The 13,627-nt window shown below is 44.5% G+C and overlaps 2 protein-coding genes across 7 annotated transcripts in view; one reads left to right on the forward strand and one right to left on the reverse strand.

Moving 5' to 3' along the window:
* The window catches only part of GKN2 (gastrokine 2), a 97,657-nt gene extending 84,376 nt beyond the window's left edge, over nucleotides 1-13,281 (forward strand). For 4 of the 6 annotated variants that reach the window (XM_032712665.1, XM_032712662.1, XM_032712666.1 and 1 more), the window contains 6 exons: nucleotides 4,802-4,921; nucleotides 10,633-10,686; nucleotides 11,148-11,279; nucleotides 11,758-11,868; nucleotides 12,624-12,777; nucleotides 13,023-13,281. In XM_032712665.1, the coding sequence (XP_032568556.1) occupies nucleotides 4,919-4,921; nucleotides 10,633-10,686; nucleotides 11,148-11,279; nucleotides 11,758-11,868; nucleotides 12,624-12,777; nucleotides 13,023-13,114 (546 nt within the window). In that variant the 5' untranslated portion in view covers nucleotides 4,802-4,918 and the 3' untranslated portion in view covers nucleotides 13,115-13,281. Of the gene's footprint in view, nucleotides 1-4,553; nucleotides 4,922-10,028; nucleotides 10,119-10,632; nucleotides 10,687-11,147; nucleotides 11,280-11,757; nucleotides 11,869-12,623; nucleotides 12,778-13,022 lie in introns of those variants that run through there. The other 2 variants (XM_032712667.1, XM_032712661.1) reach the window with 2 other exon arrangements.
* LOC116799353 (gastrokine-1-like) lies at nucleotides 978-2,965 on the reverse strand. The gene is made up of 4 exons (XM_032712422.1): nucleotides 2,774-2,965; nucleotides 2,256-2,363; nucleotides 1,372-1,504; nucleotides 978-1,042 (listed from the first exon to the last, which is right to left on the reverse strand). The coding sequence occupies exons 1-4, from the start codon at nucleotides 2,963-2,965 to the stop codon at nucleotides 978-980; spliced, it is 498 nt and encodes a 165-aa protein (XP_032568313.1).
* Nucleotides 13,282-13,627: the final 346 nt, after the last annotated feature.

The raw sequence follows: 13,627 nt of genomic DNA on the forward strand, positions 1-13,627 counted from the left end.
ACCCCAGGCAAGGCAGGCAGGAACTTCTGTTTAAATACTGCAACCCCACAGCTTTTCCTTGGAAGTGCTAAAATATTCTTGGGTACAGTTTTACTTTGGTTTTAATGTCAGTTGACCCCTAGAGACCCCAAAAGCCTTTTCCTGAACAGACCACGCTGCTGTGTCCTTTCTTTAGAGAAGCTCTGGGCTGTTCCTGAGTGGGTAAAGTGTCTCTTGGAGTAACTCCCATTAAAGGCCAAGGAAAGGGCCCCTGAGCAAGGAGGGAAGGTGAAGATCTGCTGTGTCCCACACAGACTGAGTTACTGATGTTTTAGATGAAGAAACTCTGCCCAGCCTTTTTGCCTTACTTTTGGCCTAATTTGACTCTTTCAAATGTCCAACTTTAGTTGGTTAGGGGATGCTTCTTTGCTTCCTGTGTTAAACCTTTATGAAACATTCTTAAATAATTTCTGTTTTTCAATTCCAGACTGCATTTAATACATTTTTTAATTCTGTCATTTACTCCTTGATTTCTGGGTTGATCAGAGAGTAATAGTGTATCTGTCTATTTGCAACTGGCCATATTGCACGACACTGCTTATTTTACCATTTGCTTCTAGTAGTGATGAATAATTGCTCAAGGCAGCATGTGAAATCTGCCTGGGAAATTGTACAGGATGAGGTTTAAATGCCAAAATTGAGATTTTGCAAGAACATTCATTTATCTACTTGTGTTTGGAATTACTTCATATTTAATTTAAAGAGTTAGTAAAAACACAGCATAGACCAAGGTAGGTTGATGATAAATTTTACTGAGACCCAACAGCCTCCACACAGAGCAGAAGAGAGACAGATAAATGACTAAAGTATGATCAAGAGAAGAATATCAAGGAGAAAAATCTTTCTTATGGGTACACAGTTCTATGAATTTTCTTCCTCAAACTTTGTCAGGAAAAATCACAGTAATAAACAGGCAGTTCATTAATTCTGACATTCAATCATGAAACATGTCGTTCTAAGAAGTTTGATCCTGAGAAGTTTGATCCTCTTAAGAAGTTTGATCCTGAAAGAAAAGGAAAAAGTGATTAGATTTGCACTGAGAAAATAAGAAATTAGTTGAAATGCTTCCAACTAGTTTCAACTAAAAAAATCCAGACTTATGTCAAGAGCTAGAGCCCAGAACCTTCTTGAAAACAGTTGGTCTCCAGGTTGTATGCAGAAGAGTGACAGACCTACTGCATTTCCTTATGTACGTATTCACTGATGTATAAAAAGTCATAGAATACCACAGGATTTCAATAATTGACTTGCTCACCTATGCTTGAATCATTTTTGTAGTCTTGTTAACCTGCCTTTATTTTGGAACACAAAGGCTGTCAGCAGCAGACTCACCAGGAGCTGGGTAAGCCAGGTAAGAGGGAATTCCTCTGCACAAAGCTTGGATGCGTTTTCCATAAGGACTCAAGCTCTGAAGTCTGTTCCTCGAGATGATGAAGCGATTCTCTCTGGGTGGCAGTGGGTGAGGCTGAGATCCCTGAGCATCAAAGAAACAAACCCAGAAAACAGCATTTAAAAAAACCAAGAACAGAGCTCAGAGCCTGGGGATGAAGGGATGGAGAGCAGCCCTGGGGAGAAGGACTTTGGGGGTGCTGGTGGGTGAGAGGCTGGACCTGCCCCATCGATGTGCACTCCCAGCCCTGAACCCTCCCGTGCCCTGGGCTGGTCCCACAGCGTGGGTAGCACGAGGGGCGTGGTTCTGTCCAGAAGAGGCCACAAAATGATCAGAGGGATGGAGCAGCTCTGCTGTGGGGAAAGGCTGAGACAGTTGGGATTGATCAGCCTAGACAAGAGAAGGCTCCAGCACCTAATTGTGGCTTTCCAGGACCTGAAGGGAACCCACAAGACTATTTACAAGTGCCTGGAGTGCCAGAACAAGGGGGAACGACTTCCCACTGCCAGAGGGCAGGTTAGATGGGATATTGGGAAGGAATTCTTCCCTGTGAGGGTGGTGAGCCCTGGCTACAGCCACAGCCTCAAACAGAGAAGCTGTGGCTGCCCCATCCTTGGAAGTGTTCAAGGCCAGGCTGGACAGGAATGGAGGTTATTCATGGGCAATGCAACTTTTGCAAGGACTTTGAGAGAGATTCAACTATAAAGCCAATAAAGTTCTCTTCAGCTCTTGGGGCCTTTTCTCCTTTGCGTGTAGGAACAGGCAATTGATTGGCTTTTCACAGTCAGTCAATTGGCTTTCACACCACTTTCATCCACCATCCTACCGTGTCTCCTTGAGGTGGTGTAGGAAACCGTTTGCCAAGCCAAAACCTCCTGTTCGTTGAAGCAATGATGCAGGTGTTCTTTGAAAACACTTTAGTTGCAACGTAGCCCTGTTAAAATTAAACAGAAAACCCCTTTTTGTTGCAAACAGAGAAGGAGAAGTGGATTGCTAGAGAGAGGCACTGGTTAAAACAAAGACTTTGTAGAGTGCAAACAGTCATAGGGAAAGAAAAATATTGGTCCTTTCAATTATATTGTTTCGGTAAATGTGTCATGGAGGCTGTTGCTTCTTCCAGTAATGTCACGTGTGTGATTTGTTCTCCTGCTTGAGGCAGGTGAAGGAATTTGCTGCTGGAAAGCTCAGTGCACTCACAGTACAGCAGAACCAGTCCCATGGCTGCAGGAGTACGTTTTTAAGAATCTCCCCTAAAATCTGGTGAAGTTTTGTTGAAGCTTCGGTGTTTTTCAGAAACCTTCTGTCTATTGACATTTTTTTGGAGCCATAATGGCAGCTACTTACAGTCTTGAAGTCCCAGACCGTTTTCCAGGCCTTAGAGCCCTCCTTTGGGTTGGTGTCAGAGTGGTTTGAGTTGTCACTGTGGTGCCCATTCTCAATGTTCTGATTTTTGGAAAAGATTAAAGGAGATAAGGATGAAGCTTTGGGGATTCCCAGGAGTGTTTCACTCAATAAAGCAATAGCTCTAGTAGCCATGTTTTGGGAAATTATTGCTCTTGGAGATCATTTTAAAGGGGAGATAGTTTCTGACCTCAGAATGAAGACTTGGAAGCCCTTTAGTTTCTAAGCAAGTAAAACAATTCCTTGTTGTTCTTTCCCCACCAGGAGTTTGCAGACACCAGATTACTTACAGTATTCCTCTGGATTTTGTGGTCAGATCATTCATTCTGATATTTATTTCTCTCCACACCACTACTTACAGTGGTTTTGTTCACCTCAGGACAGACTTTCCTGATTTCATATACGGTAACTGGTTTTTTCCCTTGGTACATCAAGCACATTAATATTTCCCTTGGTGTGTAATAATAATAAAAATGTAGTTTTTTTCTAAGCAACACACTTAAAAATGCAGCTTCACTCACAGAACTGTGTTTGTCAGAAGCAACAGTTAAAGGCCACTAATTCTTGTGGCAGAAGTGAAGAGCTGTGTGTAGCTCTATCCTTACCTTGTTGGCAAGAGTTGGAGCCAGGAAAATTCCAAGAAGAGAAGCAATCACAATCTGAAATGAGTATTTGAATTCACAACATTTTAACATTGTACTGCTTATTTTGCATCAAGTTATTTACTGTCTTTAAATAATTTTTACTTCCATTTAACTTTGTACACAGGATCAGCACTTTCTGCAGCGGGACCTGGCTGAAGAGGATTTAAATATGCAGGAGAATTTTTTTAAATGAGTTTCCATGAGATCATCAATGCACAGAAATTGCCCTGAACCAATAGGTTCTAAAACTTGCCCAGCCCCAGTCCAGTAAACTCCATGGAAAAAGGTGTTCTGAAATAATTTCTTTGAAAGAATGAGCTTTTCACCTTGAGCTTTTGATCAGACATGGAGCAGATCCGTGAAATGTCCAGGAGCACCTATTTTGAAGAGCTGGAATGTGGGTGCCAACTCCAGCTCTGTAGTCAGCAGCAATGGGACCTGAGCACCCTCACAGAGATTTCATCCTCCGAATACCGAGCTAATAATCTAAGGGTTGGCACAAGCCTTTCTGTTCAGAGAAATGTGACATTAAACATTTCTATCCCCTTTATAAAGTCAGAGTTTCAGTGACTCATGTGCTTGTTATTGTCCAAACTACTGTTGGTCTCTTCTGGAGAGATTTAATATTGTTATGAAGATAAATTCTTTTGCGATAACTATTGTTTACAATTATTCTCTTGGAGACAATCCCTTGAATATTGAATCAGTCCCAGATTTCATCTCCTTCAAAGGAGGATTTTGATGAGAAAGATCCAAGTGTGACTCAGAATATTTAACACTAACACTTGGGAATTTATCCTGCACAGTTCCAGGCTGCTATAAATACCCTGGCACCACCGTCCTGCATGTGGAGTCTCTCATGGTTCTTCTCCTACGCTCTCAGCACAGCTGTGCCCTGACTTTATGGACCTTGCTGAGACTGTTGACTTGCCTCTGAGTTGTGAAGGAGAGAATATTGTCCTTTGGACGTTCCACGTGCGTGTGGCACCCCTGAGAGAGAGCACTTCTCTCTTTCATGTTTGAGTAGGCAGATGGAGTTACATCCCTGCCAGAAGGGACATTTCACCCGTGCAGTCCCCACCCCTCTGGCATTTTCTCTCTATGATCCTGCAGAAATCACTAAGAGGTCACTTGGTGCCAAGAAAGACTCAAAATCATTTAAACTGTTCAACCTTAAGAGTTTTATGAGAAAGTGATTCGTCTACTTACAGTGAACTTCATTTTGATGGTAGGCCAGGCAAGCTCTGCTGGTAATTGATGTGTACTCTTAGTTTTTATACATAATACCCCAAAGTTAAATGTGAAAATGGGTTTACCCTATTGGCAGGTGCCCTGTGTTCACAGAAGCATGACGGGGTTCCTGAGGAAGTGCTCTGATAAGAGGAGGCTTTGATAGCAGCCTGATTGAATTCATTGCGTAGAGGGAGATGAAAGAAAACTTGTCATGGTAAGTCCAGAGTATGTAACAGTAACTTTTAAATGGAAAAGAATAATGATCAGAACCAGAGAACAGATTCCCAGTAAACTTGTAATGACACTTTGTGGCTGTGTGGCAAAGGACTCAGTCTGACATTGTACCTATAACCAAAACCACCATTCAAATCAGGGCAGGTGGTGATCTTGCTGTGTTAAAAATGTTGCCAGTCCTTGGAGATCATGAGGCTGGTTCTAAACCACAGAAATTCCTGAGTTCTGTTGTTGACCTTCCCTTCTGAGTTCGTTCAGAACTGCTTCAGAAAGCAGTTCAGGATCTGCTTTCTGGTCCTCTGCTCCTGCCTGCCTCGGACTCCCTGAGTGCCGAGGAGGTGGAGCAGTCTGGCTCTGCTTCTCATCTCTTTCACATCCCCTTTGCAGTTTGCTGGAGGTGTCAGATATAGTGAATGGAAGTAATAAACTACCAAGGGAAAAGATTTATGGGACTGATTTGTGGACAGAGTCAGGTGTGTTCTTAACCTCCAAGACCCCAAATACCTATCAAAGACTTATTTTATGTGTCACAAAATCCTCTCATAGCCTCTGGCAATTCCATTAATGGAGTCATTCTCAAGAAAGGCAGGAGAAACCGGGCTGTATAATCCTCATCCCTGCAGTGCCCTTAGCAACTGTGGGAAGCAGCTTTGTCTGTGTCTTCCAACAACCAGAGCCAACGTGGTCATTGCAGTAATGTGTCACACTTGGACCTCTGAATCTGCACATCTTCCACCAGCTGCTGATTGCTTGAGTAGTTTGTATGGGAAAGGCACAGTTCGAGCGCTTGCCATGAAGGTTGGCTTACAGAACTATTGAGCCAGTAGAATAGTCAGGAAAAAGGGCAGGGAATGGGGCTTTGACTGGGTAAGCCCCCGGTCATTTTTCCAATAAAAAATTGTCTCCTCTTTCAAGCTCTGCTCAAGGCATTCTGTTTCCATAGTAAAATTCTTGTACTCCTGTGCAGCAAACTCCCAAGGTCAAGAGTTGTTCCAGTTTTCACCCTTTCCTCAAATTAGTGTTTTGTTCTGGACACACACTTACATTTTCATGTAGGTTTTTTGCTTCTTACTGTCTAGCAAGAATAAAACTGCTGGAATTCTTTCTGGTTTCATCCTGGAAGCTTGAGCTTGATATTTTTCTTTGTAACTGTGGAACATTATTAATTCTACTTGACCTGTCCTTGAACCACAGGGTTTTCTAGGCTATGTCACCCCACCTTTATCAAGAGTGTGGCCCACCCGAGTGCAAATGGGAGCATGGAGAGTTATGTTGGTTTTTTGAGGTGTTGCTTCACTCTTTACTTTTCTCCCACTACCTCCTCACTCCCTGATAAAGTAAATATTTATGAAAAGTACCTGGAGAAAAACCCTGTGAGTCACCAGGAGAGTTTATCATGATCATATAATCTCCCCTTGACTTGATTGAATCCTTCTCCTTTAGATGTGAAAACTCTTGTTGAGCACTCAGACTTGAACTGAAATAGTGCAATTATTCTTTTCACTTGATGCTCAAGATTCTTTGGTTTAAACGCTTTCTAGTGGATGATAGTGTCAATTAATGGGTCAAATTCTTATATTAAGAGAAATTCTGTAGCCTAATGATTTTTCATCAGGGTAAAGTAGAATGTATTTGAAAATATTTGGCCTTACAAAAATAATGGAGAAATGAATCTTCCTGTGATGATAATCGTTGCTGCGCTGGGACGTGTTACGTGTTCTGCATGTTTCTCAGATTCCATTTTCTGCTCACTTCCCTCATACAACCAACCTGCCTGCAAGTGTAACAGCTGGAGAAAGAGAGGTTTTATTTGGGGAAAGATGTGAGAGTTTTCTCTTAGATCAGAAGTATGGAAAGCACAAGGACTTTGAGAATGTGACATCACTGGAAAATGTCACGTTCTCCAAGAGGTTCTGAGCCATGGCTTCGTAAGCCAAACCTCCCTTTACCTGAGGCCTGGGGAAAGTGAAATTAGAGGGGTTACAGCCCTTCTTATGTAGCTCCTTCCTTCAGCTACTTCATATAGAAGGTGCTTTGAGGACTCGAGCACAGAGAGTGACAGTGACTGGGGTGACACCAGACTGTGACCTGTCACTGCTGGGGTCCCACAGGGCTCCCCCTTGGGCCCTGTGCTCTTCAACATCTCCAGCAATGACTGGGACACGGGACTGGAAGGGACACTGAGCAAGGCTGATACAAAACTGGGAGGAGCTGTTGAGTCCCTGGAAGGCAGGGAGGCCCTGCAGGGAGACCTGGACAGATCAGAGGCCTGGGAATCACCAACCATGGGAAGTTCAACAAGGGAAATTTCCGGATTCTGGCCCTGGGATGGGGCAATCACAGCTGCACGGGCAGACTGGGGAGTGAGATGCTGGAAAGGAGTGCCAGGAAAGGGACCTGAGGGCAGAGAGACCACGACAGATCAGAGATGGACAATCCCCAACCATGGGAAGTGGAACAAGGGCCGGATTGTGCCCCTGGGCTGGGGCAGCCCTGGCTGTGTGTGTGGGCTGGGGATGAGAGGCTGGAGAGCAGCTGCAGGAAGGGCCCTGGGGGTCCTGGTCCATGACCAGTTGTTCCTGAGTCAGCAGTGCCCTGGCAACCAGGAGGGCCAATGTGTCCTGGGGGCATCAGGGAGGGGATTGTCCTGCTCTGCTCTGCCCTGGGGCAGCCTCACCTCAACATTGGGGCAGTTTGGGGGGGACACAATGTAAGGAAGAGATTGAGCCATTGGAGAGTGTCCAAAGGAGGCCACGAGGATGGGGAAGGGCCTTGATTGGAAGCTGTGTGAGGACACTGAGGGCACTTGGTGTGTTCAGCTGAAGCAGAGGAGGCTGAGGGGAGACCTCACTGCAGTTCCAACTCCATGGGGAGGGGTAGAGGAGAGGCAGGGACTGAGCTCTGCTCTGGGGGGACCAGGGACAGCACCCAGGGAATGGCTGGAGCTGTGTCAGGGCAGGGTCAGGTTGGATCTCAGGGAAAGGTTCTTCCCCCAGAGGGTGGTTGGGCACTGCCCAGGCTCCCCAGGGCAGTGGGCACAGCCCCAAGTCTGCCAGAGCTCCAGGAGGGTTTGGCTGATCCTCTGGGACACAGGGGGTGACTCTTAGGGATGGGCCTGTGCAGGGCTGAGGGTTGGACTGATGGTCCTTGTGAGTACCCCCCAACTCAGCACATTCTGTGACTCTGTGCTGATTTCAGGTACGTTCCTGGGAGATATGTGATAAACTGTGGGGAAAAAGCCTCCAAAAAGCAAGGCTTTCCTATTGGAAGTATATCCTCTTTGCCTGAGACAACCGACTTGGACTGTGTTCTCTCTTGCAATTGTGCTAATTAGTCAAATGCTTTTCAGAAATTAATCTTTAATTTTTGTTCTTGTCTGATGAGATGAGCAGAATCCAGTCAGTCCAGTGGAAGGTGAAAATTGTGAGATCGTGAAGCTCTCCTTCAGTGAATAACTGTGGATCTCCCAGGTCGCTCTGCCCTTACCTGTGTCTAAGCACATTGATGCCTAGGAAAGCAGGAGCTCATGTTTCTTGGTGTTTTTCAGAAGAAATGAGTATATGAAGGCATGGAAAATTAAATGGAAAAAACCCCTCTAAAAGTAATGGAAAATTAAATTCAACTTTCCCTTTAACGCATTTAGGACTTATTAAAGCTTTTTGTTTTAACTTGTGGTACCTGACCCTGTTATATTCCTTCTGTGAAAGGCTTATTTGACTGCTGAAATCTGCACTGAGTATTTCTGACATAACTGGAATCTTAGAAACAAAGAATCTTTTGAGAAGGGCCAGGACCAGCTCTTAAGAGGAGGGCAACTTCAACCTAATTAGTCTAACTGTGCTTATCACAATTTGATATCTGTTTATGTGCTTTCTGATACATTGCTTGGCAGCACAGCTTTGTTACACTGGAGATAACCTTTTCTTGTGTGGACTTAGGTGGCATAAAGCAAATGTGTACAGTTTCCTTTTTTTTTTGTTTTCCATTGAGGCCTGTTTGCTGACAGAGATTTCTGTACAATCTCCTTCACTTTTTTCCTGATAACAGAGATTACAGAAATGTGTTTGCTGTTAGTTTGAGTTCTTGTTTTATTTGGAGGGAACCGGCCTTGATTATGACCTTTTAGTAGAAAGCAGAGTGTGATTCATCAAGGTCCCAGCACTGGCTGGGGTGGAGTCGTGGGTGAGGAGGAGCCCAGGCAAGGTGGCAGTCACCAGAGAACACTTCTCATGGCAAAATCATGTGGTCATTGGATTTTCATAAAACACAGCAATCAGTGGCACCTTTAAAGGGGGAATCCCCATCCTGGTCCTTTGGTTCTGTGACCTTGTGTTGAAACTATGCAGCCTTTGAATTTTCCCATCACTCCTTTGAATGCTGAGGAGGCCAGAAGTCACCACAGGTTGGCCTGTGAAGCACAGCTGTTGTTCCTAATTCTGTCACCAATTTCAATGCCCGTGTTCTATCCATCATGGGAACTGATCAAAACTAAGCAGCACTTCTTGTGAGAGTCCATGCACAGAGAAGAGAATCATGGAATCCCACAATGGTTCGAGTTGGAAGGGACTTTAGGATCATCCAGTTCCAACCCCCTGCCATGGGCAGGGATGCCACTCACTGGAGTAGGTTGCTCAAGGCCCCATCCAATATATGAGATGGAAGAAATGGCTGTGGAATTGTTCTGTTGGGTGGCTGGTGTGGAGGCCACCATGACACAGGTGTTTCTTTCCAGGATTTGTCTGCAGACCGTCAATCGGGTTCTTAGGGATCGTATTCCAGAAGACAAAATGCAGTTTGTACAAATAAATAGCAGAGTTATTCCCAATGTCATTTAATTCTGGTTAATATCCTGTTAAATATTTAAAAAAATAGAACCAGCAAGACTCGGAACTCCTCTAAAGTTTAAACCAGCAAATAATAGCCATTTGTAGAGTGATTGATTTGCTGAGTCTTACTGAGTGCTTTAAATATATCAGGGTCAGGTTATCTGTGCCAACCCAAAATTCAGATAGGAGGCTTACGACATGTAGATATGGACTTGTTCGAGTCATGAAGGAAAGTTCTGTCAAGTGTTTCCCACACCTCCAGCAAGATATAAAAGTTGAAGGTCTCTGAGATTTCCCCACGTTTTATTCTGCTGCGTCTTGTTCTCATCCGAAAGAAAAATGAAGAGACTTGTGAGTATCTCCATTTCTGTTGAACTTTTAATACTGTATGTTCCTAATTCTTAGAAACAAAAGGAGAGAGGAGAAGATGCTCAAGTAAGTGGTACAGTACAGGGTACAGTGTGTTGTTTCTTTGGTGGTTCAGTAAGAAACCTGCATTCCTTGGGTCAGTGCAGTCTGTTGCAGCATCACTTGAGCAAAGAGTGAAGAAATGGTTACCGTTCACAAGGGGAGTTTATTTGTGATTTAATAATTGCAGTTGTAGAGGCAAATCAAGAAGTAACAAGGCATCAAGGAGGGACTTCTGAAAATACAAAATAATTATTGGTTAAGTTATTCTGCTTTTTCAGTTACAGGCAAAAGAGACCCAAATAGCGAGAAGTTTGCAATGGAAATTGTTTTCAACTAATATACATGTTAAATGGGTCATTTTTCAAACTGATGCTACAGCTGCTGCCCTCAGTTCATAGTGTTTTGAAGTCACTACCTGGTGTTTTGCTGAGTGAGATGCTCATTCCTTTTACAGGTTGCAGTCCTTGTTTTGCTGGGAGTCTTCTGGGCTCAGACTTCTGCACTGAACGTAAGTAGATGATGAACCTTCTCCTGAATGTGCTCATTTAAAATGTGTTGGATCCGTTGGCAGGGGGAATAAAATAGGCAGAAAAGCACAGAAGGAACTAAGAAGTTGGTTATTGCCAAAGAAAAAGAGCTTTTACCCGAGGTGACAGTCAAGGCAAAGAGGTGGTTCTGTGCAGGTGCAGAGTAAAGGAAATCTGGGGAACACAGGTGCCCTCAGCTCCTGCTAAAATTTGGAAACTGGTGCAGTGTCCTGCCAGTCCCAGATGACTGGCATGTCCCACTGTGGTTTTCCTCAGCCTGCAGGAGGGCCCGTTGCACGACTGATCTCCACCTCAGGAGCCTCCTGAGACTGCTCGAGGGTTGTGAAGGGATTTAGTGTTTACCTAAAGCAAATTGGGTTTTGTTGCACCTGCTCAAGATGAAGGCAGATGATGAGCAATGACCCTGTGCTGTTTGCCACAGACCTTTGTGCTGCGGGACCCTGACACTAACTATGTCACTGGGACCATGACCATCCACAATGAGGAGCAAGTCGTCGACGTCCACGTCCGCTCCGGCGTCTACTCCTCCGATACCATTTTCGACTACTCCCGTGTAAGTAAAGCAAAGAACCGGCCTCCACTTCATCTCTGAGCAAGTTTTTAAACTCAGAAATTATTTTGGTCTATTTTCACCACGTGCTGCCCTGAAACTCATTTCTTTGAAGCCTCCCATCGCCTTTCCCCTCTTAGGCCATCTCCTTGTCTCATCCAAGAGAGGTTTAAAAGGCTTGTAATGAAACTTCATGACAGTGAGAAGAATGTCACTGGCCTCAAGGAGAGCAGAGTTGAAGATGGGCTGCCAGCACTCAGGTGCAGCAAAGTCTGCCAGAAACGATGCTTCCAGTCTTACAGACAGACTCTGGGACAGGCTTCCCTTCCCAGGGGTGACAATGTAAATGCAGAGTCATCCCACAGCAGCCTGTGTGGCCACTCAGGGTTTCTTCTGGATTGCCCTAAAGTGGAGACCATCAACCAACATCAGTGTTAGCCACTTTTAGTTAAATATTTAACTGTCATTCTTTTCGTCCCAGGGGTATATTGCCACCAGGCTGTTCTCCCGAAATGCCTGCTTCATCATGAAAATCAAAAAGGAATACATCCCCGAGCTGCTCGAGATCGGACGGCTGGCGTTTGAGAAACAGGTGAGTCTGCAGTGAACCCCTCACTGCTCACAAGGAGGGCAGGATGGGTGGGGTGTGATGGGAGTCCCCCACTCTGCCTCCAAAAACAGCTGCTCTGTTGCTGTCTTAGCGATGATGGAGTTGATCTGACAAGATAGAACTTCCAGGGAATATCATGTAGAACATTCTCCTGAGATAATGAACAATCACGGCCCCCCTGCAGTTTTAAAGTAGGCTGTCAAAGTGTCTTGAACTGTACAATCCCCAGTGCTTGAAACGGATGTAATTTGACTATTTTGAGATGATCACAATATAAGTCTGGCAGACCTGCCCTTTTTTTCATTGTCCTGCTGATATTTTGAGCTTGATACAGCTTGAATTTTTTTTTTTCTGCAGAACAGAGCTTAGAGATCAATTTATTTTGACCAGACACTGACTTCCCTATTCAGACTGAGGTTTCAGAACGTGACTGGAAGTATTTCTTGGAGATGGCCTGGAGTTCTGGCCCATTTTGTGCCAACCCAGCAGTAGCACATTTAAAGCAAAACTTACTGCCAATTAATGTAATTCAATATGGCAGAAATACAGCTCAGGTTTGCTGTGTTGGCAGAATTATTATATAGTGAATTTTGTTTCTGAATAGATTGAAAATATTTATTTCTCTTTAAAGGCATGGAGCTTCTTTAGCTAATGTTTTTTTGTGAGGCAAAGGAAGGTGATTTTCGGTTTGGGAACCAAAGCTACATCACTCATGCTGTGTAACCTCTCCTTTTCAGACCATGAAGGATGTTTACTCTCCAAATAATGTGTGGACCCTGTTTCAATCTGGCAGTTCTGTGCTGGGGCGTTTGAAGGACTGGATTCTCTATGGCAAACACATCGAAAAGCTCTGCTCGGGGCTGCCCCTCTACCAACTCACAACCACTGAACGTGAGTCACAGATCAGAACTCTCTGCTCTGGTCCGGTGCATAACCTGCCCCTCAAACCTTCCTGTCCTGTAAGTCCTCGTGGTACCTTTGAGCTGTGCAGACATTTCCTCCCACTCAGTTACACCACAAATGTTTGGCGCAGTTTTGGGACCGACAGGAGTCTTGAACAGGGGATTGAGATTTTTTCCTAACTGGATACAGGGATCTCATCACTGATCATATCTTCATCTTCTTGTTTCTTGTAGCACAAGAGAACACTGATGGCTGTGCCAGTGCAGGAATTCCGAGTATTTTGGGCCTTAAAATCTGTGAACAACTCATTGCAACTGGATCTTGACATTCCTGCTGCTAGGAATTGCCTGGTTTCTTTGCATGCTTTTCTGATGGAGACCATGTTCTCCAGCTGGAACAGAGCTCGGGTATGAGGCTCAACTTGCCTATTCAAAGCTTTGATGTATGACAAAGTGTATGATATACAAATAAAGATAATGCTTTAATAATGGAGTAAAATGCTTTGCCCTTTTTATTCATCCAAAATCAGAACAGAATTAAAGTGGGCCTTGCCAGTTTTCCTGCAGAAGAGACACATTTCCCTTTGGTTTGCTGCTGTGCTCAGGCTGCAGCGTGGCCCAGGCATTGCTTTTGCTTCATGCCAGTGAAGGAGGGAGCAAACAGAGTGAACGGAGACAAAGGAAGGGAGCAGATCGACATTGCCAACATTTGCAAATAAGTGAATTGAATTCTGTGGGGCCAGTGGGAGTTTGCAGCGGTTTGAATGAGTGCAGAGAGTTTTGCCATTTTCAAACCTAGATAGAGGAGACTGTCCCAGTCCTGAACAATTTGTCACCTG

The sequence above is a fragment of the Chiroxiphia lanceolata genome, chromosome 28, assembly GCF_009829145.1.
Source record: "Chiroxiphia lanceolata isolate bChiLan1 chromosome 28, bChiLan1.pri, whole genome shotgun sequence".
NCBI classification, from domain to species: Eukaryota; Metazoa; Chordata; class Aves; order Passeriformes; family Pipridae; genus Chiroxiphia; species Chiroxiphia lanceolata.